Here is a 22,169-nt window from a genome sequence, read left to right as displayed (position 1 = left end):
TAAAATTATGATCTTTATTGTGTAAACATTACTAGGGGAGTTTCTTTCACTGGGGCAAACCCTATTAATGAGGGGTAGGGTATGTAAGAAAGTTAAGTGAGTAGTTTGAGAGGGAACAACATCTGTGGACTTTCACTTTTGGTTCTGTTGACCCAGTTATTTTACTATGTTCTTGCCACTTTTCCTTTGGGTCCTGCGTGACCCGCCTGACACCAGTTGACATCCAATGTAAACACTATGTTATTTCCTTTGTTATTATTTCCAATAAAAGATTAAAATAAATTTGAAAAGGGCTTCATTAGCTTCCAAAAGCTGCAACTGATAATGTAAGTGCAATATGTGTATATGGAGGAGACTGCCATGAAGAACATTCTAGCACACAGCTGCAGTGTATAGAAAAGCCTCCCCCAACCTCTATAGTGCGCAGGCGCAGCAGCGGACAGTCACCAGGGTTACGGTTGGGCCGCCACGTCGTCACTTCCGGTCAGGTGACGTGCCAAGATGGCGGCGCTGTTGGAAGACAGAGACTTGCAGGGGCTGAGGCAGCGGTTCCAGCAGCAGGCGGAGGACTTACTGAGGGAGGCCGGAGGGGCAGATAGCGGTGTGTACCTCCAGGGGGCAGCACTAGTCACAGCGCTGGTTACTTCCGCTCTGTGTCGTTTAGCTCACCCGAGGCATGCTGGGACTTGTAGTTTCTCGGCTAGTAATGCAGTAGTTACATCAGACTGTACAGTAACGTAGAGCAACATATAAGCTACAAAAACATGGAACCCAGAGAAGGCGCCATGTTTGTGGAGCCCTGTGCTGCCTGATAGGACCCAGATGTATCAGGAAAAGTGGGCGGGGCTTCAGAATGATTTGCTGTTCACACCTGTAACAATGATGATGGCACCTAGGTATTATCCGCAGTGGCCGGTCTCAAAATCTGATGGAGCATTAAAGAGAACCTGTCAGCCTGTTTGGCACTTCTAAACTGGCAGTATGTCTCTATACAGCTCAAGTTTGGGGTCAGCAACATATTCGGCTCATCTGCGCCTGTTGGCGACATGTGGGAAATCTTTGTGGCAAGTAGTCCTGGGTCCTCACGAGCCTCCGGTTCATCCGCCGTCGCCAAATGGAGCGGAGGGCAGCACCTGGTTTCCCTGTGCAGTCGCCCATTAGCCACAGCATACACAGTGACGCTAATGTAGACCCTCAGGTTGCTATCCATCCAGATTTCACCATATTGCGGGGACAGGCAGAGGGGAGCTGAGGGTGTTGGTGATCCCAAAATACCTGACAGTTACTCTCTAAAGCGAGTCTGACGTCAGTTCTGCCCATACAAATCTGCAGACGGCGTTAGGTATAGTCCTTGGAGATCTGTGTATGTTGTAAATAGCAACAGGACTGTGAAAATTGCATTTATATTCCAGGATTGTAGCTGGACTTGGAACACTGGGAGAGGGTCCTGCTGTAATAGGAAACCAAAATCCTGCTATAGCTCTTACATACAGCAGAGGGGAATGGTTCTGCTCTGACATCTCATACACCAGTACTATAATTCCAGCTACAATCCGGGAATGCAAATCAATATTTCGCATTTCTGCTGTATTGAAAGGTGGAGGGTCAACACACAGAAAACACCTCCCAGCCTGCTGTATAAAGCATTTGCGGATCTCTGGTGAGTCCTGTGACATCACACTTCTTCACAAGCAAGTAGATGAGGCTGAGCTGCAGTCACTATACTATATACAGCACTGTGCTTGGAAGACTTCAAAGTGACTCCAAGGCTGATGTGGAGCAGCGGTGCTGGCTGATGGACCTGGCAGTCTGATATTGATCAGTAATAACCCTTTAAGGCACCATAGAGCAAAGCTAACTTGACTGATGAAGGTTGGGGTAGGCATGATCCCATGTTTTCCTCGTAGATGAGTGCAGGTAGAGGTGTCTTTTAGGGGTGTATTCCCCTCTCCCTGTAGGGAACACATGCACTCTTGGCTGCACCTACCATGCAAGTCTATAGAGGGTCATGAGAGCAGCTGAAGACTCTGCAGTAGAAATAAATACATGACATTTTTAGTTGTTCTGTACATTTTGCTATAGAAGACGTGTGACATTTCTGTGTCTCCATGATTGATAGATGATGAGAAGAAGAAGAAGGAGAAGCCTCTCCCCAGGCTGAACGCCCACTCAGTCTTCTGGATCCTCGCTGCCCTGTTGGTGACTTACTACGTTGACTTCTTTCAGGTTCTCCAGTTACATCTCCAGGAGGGCTGGTATGCGATCCTACAGATACACCTACACTGCTGTATGATACGTGCGAGGCCTCGTAACACATAGAGGCACAAACTGTGCTCTACCACTGTATACATAAACATTATTAAAGGGGTATTCCCATCTGTGCATTTACATTTTATTGAATTCATTTGCCATATGGAAAAATTTCTTCATTGGATGTTATTAAAAAAAAATGTTCCTGTGTGAAGATAATTTCTCATAAATGTAGTCATTCTGTCCCTTAGAAGCGAGATACTTTCCTCGGATACGACCACCTCACATTTTGGCTGCAGTGGCCAGACATGCGCTATTGAGTCCTGCCTGACCACCAGGATTCAGCAATCATTACCACAGGACGGCTGTGGGACATACAGTAACTCCTGGACATTTCATTTACAAAAACTTTTAGTTTCTTTGCGCAATCCCTCCAGCAGAGGTGGTCGTATCCAGGGACAAAGTCTTGTTTCTAGGGGACCATATGATTACATTTATGAGAAATTATCTTCACACAGGTAATTTTTTTTTATTGACATCTAATTGAAGAAATGTTTATATATGGCAGATTAATGAAACTGAACGTGAGTGCCCAGACAAGAATATCCCTTTATGGAGGACTGTCCCTCCGAGCACAGTCTATATAGGGGAGGTATGCACCAGGTGATGGAGCAGTGGGGTTATTGTGTCTTGTACAGTTTTCGTGTTACCTTTGGAAGGTGGGGACAGTCTGATCTGTTTAATTAGAGAGTAGAGTTGAGAGGAACTACCGTTCCATTTTGGCCTCCCCCTGGCCAATCATTGCTATTGCTATGGGCGTCAATTTGCCCTATTGGCTATTCGGCCGCCAATCCAGCAATATGTCAGAGTCACATGGCTGAACCATCAAGTCTGCTCGTTTCTTGTCAAGAGCTCCAGAGTATGGGGGAATGCATTGGAGAAGTGCTGGAAATTCAAGGGGGTTTCCATTTTTGGAAAAATAGAAAGAAACTATATCCTTACCTCTATGGTGGGCGTTCTTTATTCCAGCAGTTCCCATTCCACCATAATCCATTGCTTCCAGACTTAGAGGAAGAGGCTCAATGTTTTTTTTCATGTTTTTTGGGTGGCAGGTAAAAGGTTATACCATCAAAATCCATCATAATAAACCAGTGACCCTCATAGACCCAGGCACCATGGCTGTGGTCATCTTATTCATAACTTTAAAAGTTGATGTTAGAAGAAAGGACGCCATGGATAACAAATATAAGAAGTTTATCATGATGGATTTTAATGGTATATCTTCATTAAAAGGAACCTGTCACCTGGGACCTCATTTTCACGAAAGACAGGTTGTAGAAGACCATTACAGGTGCATTGTAAATTCGCCTTTCTGCCTTTTCTATGCATTTGCATTACAATATAATTGTGTGTTATAACTTACCTTGCAGCCTGATAGAATCCTCTGTGTAGTCCCAGGGGTTGGGCTTTGGTGTGGATGCTTTTCAAAAAACATGTGACTTGTCTGTTCTGCGGACTCCTCAGCTCTCAGTGCTCCTGTATCAAAGCCAACCCCTGGGACAACATAGAGGATTCTGTCAGGGTGCAAGGTAAGTTATACCACACGATTCTATTGTAATGCAAATGCTTAGAGAAGGCAGAAAGATAATATTTGCACTGCAGGTGGGATGGGCTTCTGCCACCTGTCATTAGTGAAAATGAGGTCCCTGGGGACAGGTTCCCATTAAGCTTTTAGTGACAAATTTGGGATATATATAACTTATCCATGAAATATTATTACATTTAATTTTTTGGATGATTAGTGAGAAACAAAAAGCTAGGTCTCCACCATCCAACCTAAAGAGAACTAATAATTACACACAGAGGGGGTAAAAGGCTAAAAAAAAAAGACAATTACAAGGGGGATTTATCATACTCTGCTCCCCTCCACATGACAGAAACTGTATATATACTCGAGTATAAGCCGAGTTTTGCAGGGGCTGCAGGCTATAAGCTGGGGGGGGGGGGGCAGGGGCTGCAGGCTATAAGCTGGTGGGATGGGCAGGGGCTGCAGGCTACAAGCTGGGGGTGGTAGGGGGTGCAGGCTATAAGCTGGGGGGGTAGGGGCTGCAGGCTGTAAGCTGGGGGGGGGGGCAGGGGCTGCAGGCTATAAGCTGGGGGCAGGGGGCAGGGGCTGCAGGCTATAAGCTGGGGGGGGGGGGGCAGGGGCTGCAAGCTACACTCACCGGCCACTTTATTAGGTACACCTGTCCAACTGCTCGTTAACACTTAATTTCTAATCAGCCAATCACATGGCGGTAACTCAGTGCATTTAGGCATGTAGACATGGTCAAGACAACCTCCTGCAGTTCAAACCGAGCATCAGTATGGGGAAGAAAGGTGATTTGTGGCCTTTGAACGTGGCATGGTTGTTGGTGCCAGAAGGGCTGGTCTGAGTATTTCAGAAACTGCTGATCTACTGGGATTTTCACACACAACCATCTCTAGGGTTTACAGAGAATGGTCCGAAAAAGAAAAAACATCCAGTGAGCTGCAGTTCTGTGGGCGGAAATGCCTTGTTGATGCCAGAGGTCAGAGGAGAATGGGCAGACTGGTTCGAGCTGATAGAAAGGCAACAGTGACTCAAATCGCCACCCGTTACAACCAAGGTAGGCAGAAGAGCATCTCTGAACGCACCGTACGTCGAACTTTGAGGCAGATGGGCTACAGCAGCAGAAGACCACACCGGGTGCCACTCCTTTCAGCTAAGAACAGGAAACTGAGGCTACAATTTGCACAAGCTCATCGAAATTGGACAATAGAAGATTGGAAAAACGTTGCTTGGTCTGATGAGTCTCGATTTCTGCTGCGACATTCGGATGGTAGGGTCAGAATTTGGCGTCAACAACATGAAAGCATGGATCCATCCTGCCTTGTATCAGCGGCTCAGGCTGGTGGTGGTGGTGTAATGGTGTGGGGAATATTTTCTTGGCACTCTTTGGGCCCCTTGGTACCAATTGAGCATCGTTGCAATGCCACAGCCTACCTGAGTATTGTTGCTGACCATGTCCATCCCTTTATGACCACAATGTACCCTGTAACATCTGATGGCTACTTTCAGCAGGATAATGCGCCATGTCATAAAGCTGGAATCATCTCAGACTGGTTTCTTGAACATGACAATGAGGTCACTGGACTCAAATGGCCTCCACAGTCACCAGATCTCAATCCAATAGAGCATCTTTGGGATGTGGTGGAACGGGAGATTCGCATCATGGATGTGCAGCCGACAAATCTGTGGCAACTGTGTGATGCCATCATGTCAATATGGACCAAAATCTCTGAGGAGCTTCCAGCACCTTGTTGTATCTATGCCACGAAGAATTGAGGAAGTTCTGAAGGCAAAAGGGGGTTCAACCCGTTACTAGCATGGTGTACCTAATAAAGTGGCCGGTGACTGTATAAGCTGTGGGGGGCGGGGGGCTGCAGGCTATAAGCTGGGGGGGGGGGGGGGGCAAGGGCTGCAGGCTATAAGCTGGGGGGAAGCTGATGCAGGCTATATACTGGGGGGTGCAGGGGCTGCAGCTGTATACTGCGGGGCAAAGGGCTGGTTGTCTATATACTGGGAGCAAGGGGCTTCTGGCTATATACTGGGGAGCAGGGGCTGCAGGCTATATACTGGGGGCAGGAGTTGGCATGCTATATACTAGGCTTATACTGGAGTCAATAGGTTTTCCCAGTTTTTTGTGTTTAAATTAGGGGTCACGGCTTATACTTAGGTCGGCTTATACTCAAGTATATACGGTATATCAGTAGACTCCGGCCTCCTGATCTATCCGATGGTAATCTGCACTTGGTCTTTCCCGGTGTATAACTGTGCTATAACCTGCATCGGCTATATCTATTGCACAGGCAGAGGGCAGGAACACCCCACACAGGCCCCCTTCATGCCTCTCCAAAGCCAACTTGGTAAGGGGGGTAATACTACCATTTCCTGTGACAATATCAGGGTTAGGATGCCAGAAAACGGTGTACAAGTTCTTGTAAAATGGCTTCTTTGTGTTTATGTTGTACCATTTGGGGGAACGTGTGACCGTGTAATGACCGGTTTTCTTGTCCTTGCAGCGTCTGGCTCCTGGTCGGTTCCCTGTCACTGGTGGTCACTCTGTCCATAGCCCTGTTCTGTATCGTTTATCTGGAGTGGCACTGCGGCATCTGTGATTACGACGCCAAGTATCCAGGGCTTGTGCCCATCGCCATTGTCACCTTCCTTGTAGCCACAGTCTGGTGAGTAAATCTTCTTTAGATGATGATATAACCAGGTCCTGCAGTAACGGATTTTGCTTCTTCTCTACAGCTTCAATGTTTCCTTATGGTCAGTGTGGGCATTCTTTACTCCAGGGATATTGTTTGTCCAGTTCATGGGATTCGTGATGCTGGTGTCGCTGTTCGGTTGAGGACATAGAGGTAAGATGCCGCAAACCCCTCTGCCCACCAGTCAATTTGGTTTGATAAACTCGATCCGATGCTGGACCAAACGTAGAATCTCTGAACTGAACTCAGCATGTCCGGTCAGTCCAGTTCTAAGTTCGGTCTGGAAAATACCAAAAGCGCAGAGGGCAAGTTTTTAGAACCAAACTCACTGGTACGTAATGGGCTTTATTTTATTTTTTATATTTTTTACTTTGAATATAGAATACACTGCCAAAGATGCAGCAGTGACGTCAGGTTGGGCTGAGAGGAGCCCACGGCTTTTGTGCAATGCCTGATGAGTTCTTATAGAAAAATGTATTCATTCCCATCCATTCCTGTACCTAGTACAGCCGGTCCCCAACTTACAGACGACCCCTAGTTACAAACGGACCTCTGGATGTTGGTAATTTACTGTACTTTAGCCCTGGGCTACAATAATCAGCTGTAACAGTTATCACAGGAGTCTGTAATGAAGCTTTATTGTTACTCCTGGTTCTAATGACAATCCAACATTTTTAAATTCCAATAGTCATCAAGACCAAAAAAATTTTGGCTGAGGTTACAATGATAAAATATACAGTTCCGACTTACATACAAATTCAACTCTAGAACGAACCTACAGAACCTATCTTGTACGTAACTCGGAAACTGCCTGTATATGAAAACTCTGATAATCGGCAGTATACATATCAGTGCATAGAAGTTTGTACATTGTATACAGGGAATAAAGGGTAACTTCTTCCTTTATGTACCAGGCAGTATGTAAGACATGAGTCCTGGGAATAATATTAGTAGTCTCCGTCTTTTTGAATATATTTTACCATTTAGGGCAGCTGCACACAAACCTGTTGAATCTGTGGAAACGGACCTGTATGTTGGTAAGATCCCACACCCTATCACACTGCACAGGATGGAAGTCCTTGTATCATAAATATGATGCACAGACTCCCTGTCTGCCGGCCAAACTGCAGTGCTGGTACTGTAAGAGTTGTTACAAAACTGGCCCGGCAAACAGGGAGTCCTTGCATCATATTTCTGTATGATGCAGGGACTCCCATCCCATCAGTGCATGGGAGCAGACAACTTACGGGTCCGTTTCAATGTTTGTGTTAAGCGGTTGACAATCATATCCCCAAATGAATCCTGCCGCAGCCTATGGTAAATGTAGTGGGCCGGTGCCATGCACAAGGAACTGTGAGTATTTCATGCTTGTTATGCCAGACATCTGGGGTACAAGGCCTAATATATGCTCCCCAATGAATGTCTCTCATTACATTACTCTTACTCTGATAACACATATCCTTGTTTTTCCACTAGAGTCTATAGCAGCTGAACCGCATGAGGATGATATTGAGGAGCTGCAGGCAGCCACAGTCCGGAGAAGGTTCTTCCTTTGCCTCTTGTATGTCTTACTACTGTTATTAAAATGTACCACCTTGTAAATAATGAAATAATATATTGCTGTAAATGGCAGAATACAAACTGCTGGTTTTCTTTATAATGACCATTATTCTGCTGATACCTGCCATCCATGTGATAATAATAGCAGATTCTCTAATATATTCTCTATACTCTATCCATGCATACATAATCTCTACTATATACCAGTGACCTAATATCCCTCTCCTCCAGCTAAGAAATCTATAGAATAATTTTTATTTGGGCAACCAGAAAATATATGCACACACAGCGGGTGGAGAAATTATTCACGCTCCTTCAACCTTTTTTCATTTTTTAAAGGGAACCTGTTCTCAGTTTTTCTACATTGAACCTAATGGAACAGTCTTTATACTGCGCAATTGTAGCTCATATCTAGCTAAAATGTTTCTAGAACCTTGCCTGGAGACTCGGAGTCACAAGGGATGTGTGTTCTCTTAAGCCGAGTCAGGACCCCTCATAACCCCTACCCACAGGAATGAGGGAGTTGAGAGAGAGAGGTTGACTGTGTTAGCTGTGTGGGACTCGCCGAAGAGAATTCCTGAAGGAGGGAGGGCAAAGAAGTGGATTTCTCTTCAGCCAGCGTCTCTCACAACTTCCTCATTCAATTCAATTGAAGGTAAAACCTGGAGACCACTACTGGAGTGCTGTTGCGCTCCAAATATGTGGTCAGATGCAGAAAGACAAGAAAAAGACAAAAGAGCGCTGTCCTAGTGTAATATATCAAGTAAGCATGTGGCTAGTAGAAGGTAAATGCTCTCATTTTCTAGCGCTCATTTTGCGCTTTGGATAGACTCTAAGAATGGCTGCCGACATCCACTTCCTAGCGCTACTCTGCTCATTCAATTCAATAAAACTTTATTAATCCCCAAAGGGAAATTACGGTACCACAGCGTAAACAAACAAGAAAATAATCTAAAACTCCAATGCATAATGCATCTCCCCTCCCTCAGGAATTCTCTTCAGTGAGTTACACAGCGCCAAAGTCTCTTTGAACTCCCTTGTTTAATTCAATAAAACTTTATTGATCCGCCAAAGGGAAATTAAGGTGCCACAGTGTAAACAAAGAAGAAAATAACATAAAACACACAACACACAATGCATAATGCATCCTCTTCCTTCAGGAATTCTCTTCGGTGAGTCACACACAGTCAACATATATCACAACTTACACCAGTTACTTCCCGCTGTGGGATTTCTGTGTTGCAGTTTTTGGACAGGATTTGTATGAATCTCATCTACTATGCTGCAAAGCACTGCAGATAATCCACTGAGGCTAAACCGCAGCCATTACTGTCCATTCCTCTTTGACCAAAGGGGTTTCCCTTCAGCACCATCTCACCAGTGGAGTCCTGTAGGGAAGGAGTTTCCTAGATGGGATATGATACAAAATTTGCACAAATGTCTCTCATTCTTTCTCCTTATTCTTTTCAATTTCCCTAAGTATGATCCGGATTAAGTACCTTGAAAAACAGTTTTTTTGTTTGTTTTGTAAATGAATTTAATAAATTTATGTCTTCCAGTGATGGATTAATAATAAAAACGGGTATAATAATACATGAAGTCAGTATATTTCATACATTATTGTTCTTTATTTCAATAAAGATTTGGTTTTGAAACTGTTGTAGTTTGTGTTTTACCTCTATAATGTCTTGTCTTCAGAGCGGTCAGAGAGGCACAAGCCCGTACACCTTTACATACTTGACACGTTTTCTATTATGCAGATACTAGGGCACATTTATTATTAGGTGGCTCATTGGGACGATCAGATTTAATAACTTTGGCCCTTTAATAAATTTGTCAGCAATGTTCTTCTGCTCTATTTACAACTAAAATAAAGTCACAAAAACTATAAAATGTCACATGTACTACTCATACACCAAGGGGTATTGAAGTGGCTTTGCAACTTTTTTGATTGGTATCCTCCGTCCTTTACCAATCTGATCGTGGTCTCATTTAAAGGGACGTCTGCGGGTCATAGACATCAAGGTCCTGTTCTCAATAATTAAGAAGGGTCAAGTATTCGTCTTGCCGTGTGATTTAATACTATGGGGTAGTCAGTATTGCTGAGCACAGCCCTCCGGTCTCTACTGCACTTCCAATGGCTGTCTATGAGAGCGCTGAAGATATGTGAGCGCTGTGCTCAGCAATTTCTGCCTCTCCATTATTGAATATAGGAACTTTCGTGATCGGTGGGGGTCACAGCCGTTGGAAAATCAGATCCCCTATCCAGTGTATAGGTTGATAACTATTATGCTTGGGACAACCTGTAGGATCACATTCAGACATCCAGTTTTTTGATTCATACTCAGAATTGGTCTGTGTCATCGCTGGCCAAGATAGTGGGTCCATGCCACACACTCGTTTTGATGTTAGGATGTTCACTCTATACATTGTATTTTGCTTCTCACTTTGAAATCTCTGCTGAACTTTGTCTTGCTAACAAGCAGACAGAAGGTCTATGAATAGGAGAGGGGAAGCCGTGACAGCTTCATCTCCACACAGCTGTGTGTAGGTTCCACTATTTATAATGGAAGCTTAAAGGGGGTTTCCATGGGATAGGGCCTAACTTGCTGATATGTGGGAGTCTCAGTGATGAGACCACCACAGATCATGAAAACGAGGGGTCCGATTTGGGGGGTAAAAATTGCAATTTCTGCTCTTTTGCCAAGAATTGTCACTTTTTCAAGGCTTGGATGCCCCCTGGATGTATTCCCTCTACCTCAGTCAGTGCTTGGTGTGTGTTGTATCAGATTATGCAGGCACATAACATTCAGGCTCGTGACTCACAGCGACAGGGCCCCATAGCAAACTTCTGATTGGGGCCCCCTACCCCCTCAGAAAATATACATATTTGTATACTCACACATTTATACAGTCGTACATTTGTGGGAATGCACCTTTATATACATATTATAGTGTACAATGTGCAGCATAATGGGGCACATTTAATTACCCGGTCTGCGGAATTCACAAAAGTGCATTGCCCAATGATAATGCACTGTGCCGTGATTCACTAAGATCGTGCACCGATATCCTGCATGTATCGCTTCCCCGCTCAGGTCCGCCGGAGTTCACCTTCTTCTTCCTGGTGCATGTGTCGCTTCCCTGCTCAGGTCCGCCGGAGTTCACCTTCTTCTTCCTGGTGCATGTGTCGCTTCCCCGCTCAGGTCCGCCGGAGTTCACCTTCTTCTTCCTGGTGCATGTGTCGCTTCCCCGCTCAGGTCTGAGGGAGTTCACCTTCTTCCTGGTGCATGTAAGTGCATTGCGACACAATTTAAAAGTTAAAAGATTAGAGCCCGGGGGAGTGGCGGTCTGTGGAGAAGAGGAGTGCCTCGTCGACTCCCTAATGAATAAGCCGGACTGCTTGTCCGTCGATCGGACATCAAGTATGTTATGTATCATATGCTATAGCGCCGATTACTGAAGTTTGATTAATGCCAGGACTTTGAAATGGGCAGCATTAGAAAGAGTCCGGGGAGTTGATATAGTTGGTATGTTTGGATGGGGGGGGAACTAATTTGGGGTGACGGGTCCTCTTTAAATACCTGTCAAAGCTGCGCAAATCTCGAAAACCGTGAACAGTCAGACGAAAATGCGATCCATGACCCTTAGTAAATAAGCCCCAATATGTATATAATGGTTCACATCCTCCATTCTTTAGTGTGTCAGGTCGGATTCTGGGGCCCCCTGACACTGTGGACCCCATAGCGGCTGCTATGACTGTTACCCCTGTAGTTACGCCCCTGTGATTGATGACTGTGTATATCCTCCATGCAGCGCTATGGAGTATGTCGGTGTTACATAATAGTAATGTATGATATTCCGCTTCCTCTCCTAAGCTACTTTTCTTACCACAGTTAAAGTTGTCACCACAGTGTAAATGATCTGGCGCTGCGTCTCCTTTCTTGCCATCATTAGCATCTGTCATCCAGCCACTTCTCCGCTCGCTGCGTGACAGTCGGCAGCATTTCCTGGTGGCTTTCTGTGAGGTCCTGGAGAGGGAGCAGGACACTACCTCCTCTGACTCCACGACTTAGGTGTTTCTTCTTGAAATTCTATCCACCTGCAGGCTGCTTCCCTCTGACGTCTACTGCTAAACCATCCCTATAAGAGGGATCAAAGCCGCAGCTTGGGACAAAATCCCATCAATTTAGTCCCATTATTCAGACGTCCTGTTCCTGCTGGAGAAAGGGGGAAACTGTGGATGTGGTAAGACAGCGGAGAATTCCCTCTCACTATGACATCTCTTATTATATTTGCTTGTTTGCTTAGCTCTTACTTTGGTCTATATTTAGATTTCATTTTGATCTTGTCAAGATGTAGCAGAGCCGAGTCTGTCATTTGCGAAATCTGTGTGATATGTTCTCGTGCTATCCTGGCTATTTACATAGGACTGCATGTAAACTGAACGAGTATACAATACAATGACAGTATTATGTAATAGCACAATCATCTAGTACTTTTTTTTCATAGGTAAAGTCAAAGTCTAATAAATTAAATGTATTTAAAATTATTTTGACCTCTAAATCGATTTGAAATGTTTTATTTTCCTGAACTGCAGTTATCCAGTCCGAGGAAATTAACCGTATTACGTAATAACTAAATTATTTAATCATTTTTTTATAAGCGAAGTAAAAGTATGAAAAAAAAATAATATTTTAATAATATTTTGAATATTTTAGTATTAATGATGATATTATTTATACTATTATTATTAAATGTAAAACACTGTTTTATACTCTACTACACAATACAGTACAAGCGGTCCCCTACTTAAACACACCCGACTTACAGACAACCCATAGTTACAGAGGACGCCTCTGCCCCCTGTGACCTCTGGTGAAGCTCTCTGGATGTTACTATAGTCCCAGACTGCAATGATCAGCTGTAAGGTGTCTGTAATGAAGCTTTATTCATAATCCTTGGTCCAATTACAGCAAACATTTTGAAACTCCAATTTTCACTGGAACAAAAGAAGAAAATTTGTCTAGAACTTCAATTATAAAATATACAGTTTCGACTTGCATACAAATTCAATTTTAGAACAAACCTCCGGACCCTATCTTGTATCTAACCCGGAGACTGCCTGTACATCTATAGATGCAGTATATTTTTGCTCCCAAAAATGTCCCCATTGTAAATGGAGAAGCCTAGTCATGTGTATTAAACTTATTTTAAGCTGCAACAATACTTTTATGATGCATTAGTATTAAATTTACACTTTTAATACTAATGCATCGCCAGGCACAACCTATCCTAATATCCTGTCATGTTACCGTAATGTTATCAGATATGATTTACACTGCTGTGCAAAAGTTTTAGGCAGGTGAGAATGCATTAAAAATGGAAGAGTCAACAGTGTATTTTGTATCTATTAACAATATTCAAAGTGAAAAACAAGAGGGAAATGTATAGTAAATTAAAGCAATATTTGGTGTGACCCCCCACCCCCCATCTCAGCAGTGAGGTTGTTCCAAACATCTTGAAGAACCAACCACAGATGATCTGTGGATGTAGGCTTGAAACAGACTCAATGGTGTTGAGGACAGGGCTCTGTGGGGGCTATATCATGACTTCTAGGACTCTCTGTGCTCCTCTACACTAAAGTTAGTTCTTGGCTGTATGTTTCTTCCACACCTGCCTAAAACTATTGCACAGTACTGTATGAACTGTGGAATATGCCCATCGTTGCCACCACTATGGAAATGTCCATTTTAATTCTGTTCCAAAGATGAATCTTTTTGGAATGAAGCACACATTTTTTGACATAGTCTTAAAGCCAAGAGTGGATCTATTAAGATGGACAAGTAGATTCAATGGGAAATACAAAGGCCTTTGCTAAACGTCTGCTTTATGATCCATAGATTTCATTGGTTAAAAAAACTGCACCAAAAACTTCCAGGAAAACTGAAATTGGGGTTCTAGATTAAGCTAAGCTCACATCTTTTTTGGAGGACTTTTTAATCCAGCCAGATAAGAGGCAACCGAATGGAAGATGAAACGACCCCATTATAGCCATTGGCATCTTTTGGGCTCTGTTAGTGCCCATAATTGTAAACATCTGGAACTTCAATTATGTTGATTGTTCTGCTTAGAAGGCACAGATTTAGATGACCTAAGACAGTCCTGGTGAACCTTTTAGAGACCAAACTACAACAAAACCCCACTTCTTTATTGCAAAATGGCAACATGGCAATATAAGACGTAACTTATTTCTCCCTGCTTTGTCACAGCTTTCAATCATATCAGCGTCCTGTGGACACCAATAAAGTAGAGAGAAAGGGGAGAAATTTAGTGTATCATTGTAGGTCCCTTCCATTAAACAGGATGTATTGCAGGGACTCCATTGATAATCCAGCCTTGTCCACAGTTCCTTGTACCTCATGTAGTTCCAGTTAGCCATGGATGTGTCGCTATAACATAGCACAGATTGCGGTACATCCTTGGCTGCCTGGGAATGTAGGAGGAGGCCTTGAGTCCCGTCTGGTGAACATTGTGCCTGACACTGTTAGTGTCTGACAATTAGGATCCCACCAATCTGCCATACAGGCTGTGCCTACGGTGAACAAAAACTAAAGTTTTGTTCTCGGTGTAGTGGTTAAGTTATGTTACTGCAGCTCATCTCACAGTCACCCGGCCTGGCCACTTCGAAAAGAATAGACCTGTTCCTCCAGCATTGGAGGCCACTAGAAACAGCTGACCTCAACAATCTGATATTGATGACCTATCCTATTAGCTGCCAAACCCTGTGAATCCTTGAAATGAGTCCTGGATCTAATGCCAAATATAAGTTCCTGATATTATCAAAGAATGCCAGTTCCGACAGCATGGGTTGTTACGTCAACATGACGAACATTGAACTTTTACCTACCTCTTAGTTTAGGTAGAAAGATGATGTCCTCCCTAAATGGTCAGATTGTTAGATAACCTATGGTATAGAAAAGCAGAAAAGTTTACTCAGTAATCTGGAAGAGACATCCTACAGGGAAATTTGATTAGAACTGGATCAGAAGTTTTAACCATATACAAAAGTTTTAACCATATACAAAAATGGAACCCAATATAGTTGAAAGATGACGAAGAGAGGATAAAAGGAAATCCGCACAGGCAACTTGGTAGGAGTTTAAAAAGATTTCTTGAGGCTTTATTAGTTACATATTAAAAATGTGACATCACGATAGGAAAAAGACAAGTAATAGGTGACGCGTTTCGGACAAAAGGTGTCCTTAGTCATACCCATGGGTATGACTAAGGACACCTTTTGTCCGAAACGCGTCACCTATTACTTGTCTTTTTCCTATCGTGATGTCACATTTTTAATATGTAACTAATAAAGCCTCAAGAAATCTTTTTAAACTCCTACCAAGTTGCCTGTGCGGATTTCCTTTTATCCTCTCTTCGTCATTGCTACGTGTCACCTTGGATCCAGACCAGGAGTTCATCGCATCCAGCACGGCCACCGATCGGGACGTTTCTACTGAAGGGTGAGCACACACTCAAAACCTTTTTATTTTTTCTATAGTTGAAAGATAATTCATTTAAGATGGTTAAGGTTGTTATGGGATATTTTTTGCAATATATAGGGCACAGTTACATGTATGGCATTGCATGTGGTTGAAAGACCGCCCACCCTTGAAACCCAATGATCTCAGACTTCCTGCACAATCACATGGTCATTGGCTACTGTCAGAGTTACCCGTTACCTTACTATAGTAAATGAAAGAATTGTTCAAAATGACTTGTTTCTTACCCTACACCAGTCCATGGTTGATGAGAATGGGACTGAACTGTATTAATACTTACAACTTTCGGACAAGTGTAGTGATATTTTCTAAACGTCTTTAATGTTCCCCCATATGAAGGTAAAATTTATCAGCGTTTTCTTGCTCCTAAAACTATATTCTTATTTCATTCCAGAAAAGAAAAAATGGCGGATGAACACAAATTAGAGACGTTGCCTTTGCCGGATCCACCTCAAAAGTCACCCGAGAAGAAATTACATCTAAATTTAATTCATAACTATCCACAGAAAAATGCTGAGATCCTCAGCAGCCAGTATGGCTTCAATATCTTCCTGGCTGGGCTTCTGCTGATGTTCGCCTGGGCCATCCATGCCGTTGGGATTACGGACAGAGACCTCCTGTCCTATCTGATCACGTTGATGCTCATTCAGTTGGTGTGGATGCTTTGGTACATTTTCGGGAGTTACACTCAAAGGAGAAGTATCATAGAGAAGGATACTGATGCCGGAGCCCGGTGGCTCAGATGTGAGTGATGTAATATATCTTTATACCATAGATCATGGTGGGGAACAAATGGCGTCGGTGCCAGAGACGGAAATCAGAACCCTCTCTCTGGGCACCCAGGCTGTCAATTCTTCCTGTTCAGAATTTATATCTACTGTATTGGTTTGATCATGACCCGACACAATTTAAAGCTGTAAGAATGCCAGGAGGATTAAGTTACTGCTTAAATTGCCATGTGGGCCTTTTTTTTGTCATTGGGTCATTAGTTTGGGTTAGTTGGATTTCTTTAACACCACTTTTTTGTACCACAATGTTGGTTAAAAGGTGGGCATCACACTTGGAGGTCTTTTCTGCCTTACCACTCCCTCTTTCCTGTTTAGCTATTTCTCTCAATATGCTCTTAAATGGGTTTCATAGGAAACAAGTTAGGCCCCATCCACAGGATAGGGCTTAAAGGAAACCTACCACTTGTAGTGGCAGGTTTCCGATGGCAATACCGAGCACCAGCTCAGGGTGAGCTGGTGCCGGAGCTTATTTTCGTTAGTGTTTTCGTAGTTTAAAACACTTTTTAAACGTTATAGCCGGCGCAGGCAGGTACGCGCTCGGCGCTTACCGTGCGCGCGGCTACATAGGAAGTGAATGAGAGCCGCGTGCACGGTAAGCGCCGAGCGCGTACCTGCCTGCGCCGGCTATAACGTTTAAAAAGTGTTTTAAACTACGAAAACTCTAACGAAAATAAGCTCCGGCACCAGCTCACCCTGAGCTGGTGCCCGGTATTTCCATCGGAAACCTGCCACTACAAGTGGTAGGTTTCCTTTAACTTGCTGATCGTGGGGGTCTCAGTCATGAGACTCCCACATATCACGAGAACGGGGGATCTGATGGATTCCCAGGTACCTCCGTCCGACCTCTCATCGCTCCTCGAGATGAGCGAACCAGGTGGCCGTGCATGTCCGTTCTGCTCCATTCATCTCTATCAAACTGACGGAGATCGCCTCGGACCCCTTCGGTCTCCCCCGATCAGCAAGGTATGTCCTGTAGAAAGGGGCTTACTTGTTTCCTGGGAAAACCCCTTTAAATACTTCAATAATGTGAGGTACAGTAGGAGCAACCTGCGGTGGCACTTACGGATTCACCAATCTGCCTCAAAGTTTTAGAGCTCGAATTGTGGGAAGTTTTATGTCTTTTATGTAGAATAAAACTTTTATACGCACCAAGTTTGACATATTTATGGACTTTTCTGGTATAAATGATATTTGTATATTTTGTGGAGTTCATTTATACCCTATTTTTGCAGGGAGATATTGTGGTTATGAGGTTGGTGCTAGCCATTAGAGGTAATTTAGAGGCTCACTCTCAGAAATGAAATACATGCTCATAACTACCAACTTTTAGGATGGCAAAAGAGGTACAAGATGTAGAACGCTCAGCACACCAAGATCTCCCCTTGACCTGCCTCTAGCTCCACCTTGTAGTGTGCCCATGAAGTATAATACCTGATTCCTGTCCCCCTATACATTTTATTAGCCCCCTCCTCATAATGCTTCCTTTTCTTTACCCCCCCTTATAGCGGACAGCTTTGTGTTGGTTCCCCCATGCATTCCCCACTTTCCTAGAGCACCCCTATTTATAATGCTTCATAGCCTTCATTTTTATAACACTTTCATATTGTTTAGACACTGTCATCTGCACTCCTGTATCCCAAGCAAATCTTCTGTACCTTTACTTTATTCATTTTGGTTCCTGAAAGATTACTGCACCTATATATCCCTATATAATTGAGATTTACAGTACCATTAAAAAGCAATGATAGACTCTGCTTAAAAGAGCCTATCCGTCATGATAAACCAGGGACATTTACTCATAGACCCAGGCACCGTGACTGTAGTAATCTTCTTATATTTCTTATCCATGGCCTCCTTCCTTCTAAAATCAACTTTTTAATGGATGCTAATAAGCTGGAATTGGAGGAGCACTTCCCCCTCCCTCTGTGTGCTGAAACTTTCTCTGCTGTAGTGAGATTACATCAAGCAGTGGGAGGGGGAAGTGCTGAGTTAACAAGGGGAGACAGTGTAATAGCCTGTGAAGCTTCAGCATGAAGGGGCTCTGGTAAAGCCCCCCAGAGTCTGCACAGCTCACAGGATAGCTGATGGAGATTTGGGCTCTTATCAGACATTTATCGCCTGTCCTGTGGATTGGGGATGCAATTTGTTTATAGCAAAACCCCTATAAACAGATGCCATAAGGTCTAATAGAAAAAAATCATATGTATGGATAACTTTGATTGAAATTTTAAATATAGTATGGTTTTAAACCATGCCTTTTTTAGCAGTATCCTGACATATAGTGGCCATTTATCTCATTTATGTGTCCTTTTGGTCACATTAAGGCTTTGTTCACATACACTCACCGGCCACTTTATTAGGTACACCTGTCCAACTGCTCGTTAACACTTAATTTCTAATCAGCCAATCACATGGCGGCAACTCAGTGCATTTAGGCATGTAGACATGGTCAAGACAATCTCCTGCAGTTCAAACCGAGCATCAGTATGGGGAAGAAAGGCGATTTGAGTGCCTTTGAACGTGGCAAGGTTGTTGGTGCCAGAAGGGCTGATCTGAGTATTTCAGAAACTGCTGATCTACTGGGATTTTCATGCACAACCATCTCTAGGGTTTACAGAGAATGGTCCGAAAAAGAAAAAACATCCAGTGAGCGGCAGTTCTGTGGGTGGAAATGCCTTGTTGATGCCAGAGGTCAGAGGAGAATGGGCAGACTGGTTCGAGCTGATAGAAAGGCAACAGTGACTCAAATCGCCACCCGTTACAACCAAGGTAGGCAGAAGAGCATCTCTGAACGCACAGTACGTCGAACTTTGAGGCAGATGGGCTACAGCAGCAGAAGACCACACCGGGTGCCACTCCTTTCAGCTAAGAACAGGAAATTGAGGCTACAATTTGCACAAGCTCATCGAAATTGGACAGTAGAAGATTGGAAAAACGTTGCCTGGTCTGATGAGTCTCGATTTCTGCTGCGACATTCAGATGGTAGGGTCAGAATTTGGCGCCAACAACATGAAAGCATGGATCCATCCTGCCTTGTATCAAGGGTTCAGGCTGGTGGTGGTGGTGTCATGGTGTGGGGAATATTTTCTTGGCACTCTTTGGGCCCCTTGGTACCAATTGAGCATCGTTGTAACGCCACATCCTACCTGAGTATTGTTGCTGACCATGTCCCTCCCTTTATGAGCACAATGTACCCTGTAACATCTGATGGCTACTTTCAGCAGGATAATGCGCCATGTCATAAAGCTGGAATCATCTCAGACTGGTTTCTTGAACATGACAATGAGGTCAAAAACTCTGAGGAGCTTCCAGCACCTTGTTGAATCTATGCCACGAAGAATTGAGGCAGTTCTGAAGGCAAAAGGGGGTCCAACCCGTTACTAGCATGGTGTACCTAATAAAGTGGCCGGTGAGTGTATATCCCATTGTAGTGTTCTGAAGGCAGTGCTGTATCAGTGACACAATGGGCCTTATTGGGTTAAAACTTGTGTCATTTTACTAGTAAAAATAGGAATGTGCCTTTCTTTTTGACACAATCTACATTAGAGGCTCTTAAAGGGCTTGAACCTAGCCTTAGGCGTTTCTCTATGTCTACCTCTCATCCACAGATATAACCTGTATTAGTTCTGTTCATACTTTCCTATTATCATTGAGAACCAAGCCCATGAAATATGATGACATCTACAATGTATTGTATGCTATAAAACACAATTCCTTTACAATATTTTACAATAATTCAAAGGGATCTTAGAGTATTCTTTTGTTATGACCTATTCTGCTATTATATGAAGACTAAAAGATCTATGAACAGCTGACCATTAGATTGTAAGTGTTTAAAAGGTCACAGGGGCCGGTTGTTTAAATGTCTAAGTACCTTTACTCGGAATTAACATGAAACAAACTTCCTTAAAGGGGTTTGTCCATGAAACAAGTTAGGCCCTGTCCACATGATTGGAGCAGGTCTGAGTTATGGGACCCCCACATATCATAGAACGGGAGGTCTGATGGGGTCCGAGGAAGCTCTGCCAGACCTCTAGTCGCTCCCCTAGATGAGTGGAGTCGATGGCCCCTCATGTCCGTTCTGCTCCATTCATATTTATGGAGCTGACGGAGATTGCCGGGGAGTGACAAGGGGTCTGATGGAGGTACCTCGGACCCCATCAGACCTCCCGTTCTTATCACTGAGACCCCCACCGATCAGGAAGTTGGGCCCTACCCTGTGGATAGGGCCTAACTTGTTTCATGGTCTAACCCCTTTAAGACATATGCAATACTTTACCTTGGGTTTATAATCCAAAATAAACATCTAATGTAACCTTGGGAATTTGTCTTCTATAACTTTTGAGAAAATTGTGTGACACATCAAAACTGGACAGCCCTTGGAGTATAAGCAAGAGCCAGAGGGGAGTTTTTGGCTAACTAAGTGTGCTGTCATATTTTTGTGTCCGTTTCTGCCTGGGTGATATACATTGGGGCACGTGTGTCATAGTTTTTCGGCTTCCACGTTTTCAAGTTTCCTGAAGTTGTCCTACTTTATCATTGCAATGTATCTTAAGTTTTGAGTTGCCTCTTTAGTCTTACTTTTGCGACTTTTTGTTTTTTTCGGTGTGGGACTTTTTAGTCCCAAATAGTAGCTGCGAAAGTAAGTCTGGGTCTAGCATGCTCTGTTTTAGGACTTATTAGGTGAAGAATCGGACAATTTCAGAGCCCAAAGTCACACAAGTTGAACAAACATCTGGGCTATAAAGATAAATATGGTCACTGCACTAGATCCGTGAGGCAGGTAACTTTAGTACGCTGCTTGATTCTGCAATAGGAAAAAGAATGCAATAGGAGTGATACATGTCTCCCAATGACAAGCGAAAGGTAACAATGCTGGGAATTGCACCTATTACAGGACTTGTACACCAGACAACTAGCCCTGAAATAGCCCTGAAAAAAAGCCCTGAAATAGGTGCAATTCCAGGAATTGCGCCATTTCACCCTTACGTCACTTCCACTCCAAGTGGGTGTGGAGGGGCATGAAGAGGACATGCCTGACAGTGGGGTGGGTTGGGGTAGGGCATTCCTTCTCTATACCTATAGCGCAATTTTACTCCAGACTGAACCTGGCGTAGAACTGTTTTGCAGCGCAACCACCACTGGATTTATCAGGAGGCTGGAGATCCTCCTGAAAGACCCAGTAGGTGCTGGTGGGCATACTTCAGTGAGTGACAAATCCCCCCAATATTTAGAAGTTTTGGTTTTCGACTCAATATCTCACCGTCCGCTACAGTTTTTCACGTAAGACTGCATCATCTTATCTCATACATCATTTCATACATAAATTTGATTCCCAACTCATTAACATATTCTTAGTTATGTAGATTCTTGTGAATATAACAGCACTGTTACTACAGTATTTTAAAAATCTAAATTTACATTTTTATTATTTTATTTAGTATTTTTGATCTGCGTGAATCCTCATGGGCATGCTCTCAATCAGACTTAAGCATGTGTCAACTGAAATGTGATCCTCTTCTACACATTCCCAATGTTGGTGCCTACTAGTCCACAATGGGGCTCACAATCTAATCAACCTACCAGTATGTTTTAGAATGTTGGAGGAAACCAGAGGACCTGGAGGAAACCCACACAAACACGGAGAGAACATACAAACTCTTTGCAGATGTTGACCCTAGGACATACGAATGCATTTTTTAAAATTTAATCACAC

At 43.6% G+C, this 22,169-nt stretch overlaps 2 protein-coding genes across 2 annotated transcripts in view; both read left to right on the top strand.

Moving 5' to 3' along the window:
- The first annotated feature begins 454 nt into the window (after positions 1-454).
- On the top strand, positions 455-9,758 carry TMEM128 (transmembrane protein 128). Its single transcript, XM_072126082.1, has 5 exons — positions 455-601; positions 2,120-2,255; positions 6,355-6,516; positions 6,587-6,696; positions 8,020-9,758. The coding sequence occupies exons 1-4, from the start codon at positions 502-504 to the stop codon at positions 6,684-6,686; spliced, it is 498 nt and encodes a 165-aa protein (XP_071982183.1). The 5' UTR covers positions 455-501; the 3' UTR covers positions 6,687-6,696; positions 8,020-9,758.
- A 6,306-nt stretch (positions 9,759-16,064) lies between these two features.
- Positions 16,065-22,169, top strand: part of LOC140112929 (proton channel OTOP1-like) — a 55,244-nt gene continuing 49,139 nt past the window's right edge. The window contains exon 1 of the mRNA XM_072132615.1: positions 16,065-16,409. Within this exon, the coding sequence (XP_071988716.1) occupies positions 16,070-16,409 (340 nt within the window). The 5' untranslated portion in view covers positions 16,065-16,069. The remainder of the gene's footprint in view (positions 16,410-22,169) is intronic.

This window comes from Engystomops pustulosus, chromosome 1 (assembly GCF_040894005.1).
Source record: "Engystomops pustulosus chromosome 1, aEngPut4.maternal, whole genome shotgun sequence".
Taxonomy (NCBI): Eukaryota; Metazoa; Chordata; class Amphibia; order Anura; family Leptodactylidae; genus Engystomops; species Engystomops pustulosus.
This window is presented reverse-complemented; position numbering and strand designations above follow the sequence as displayed.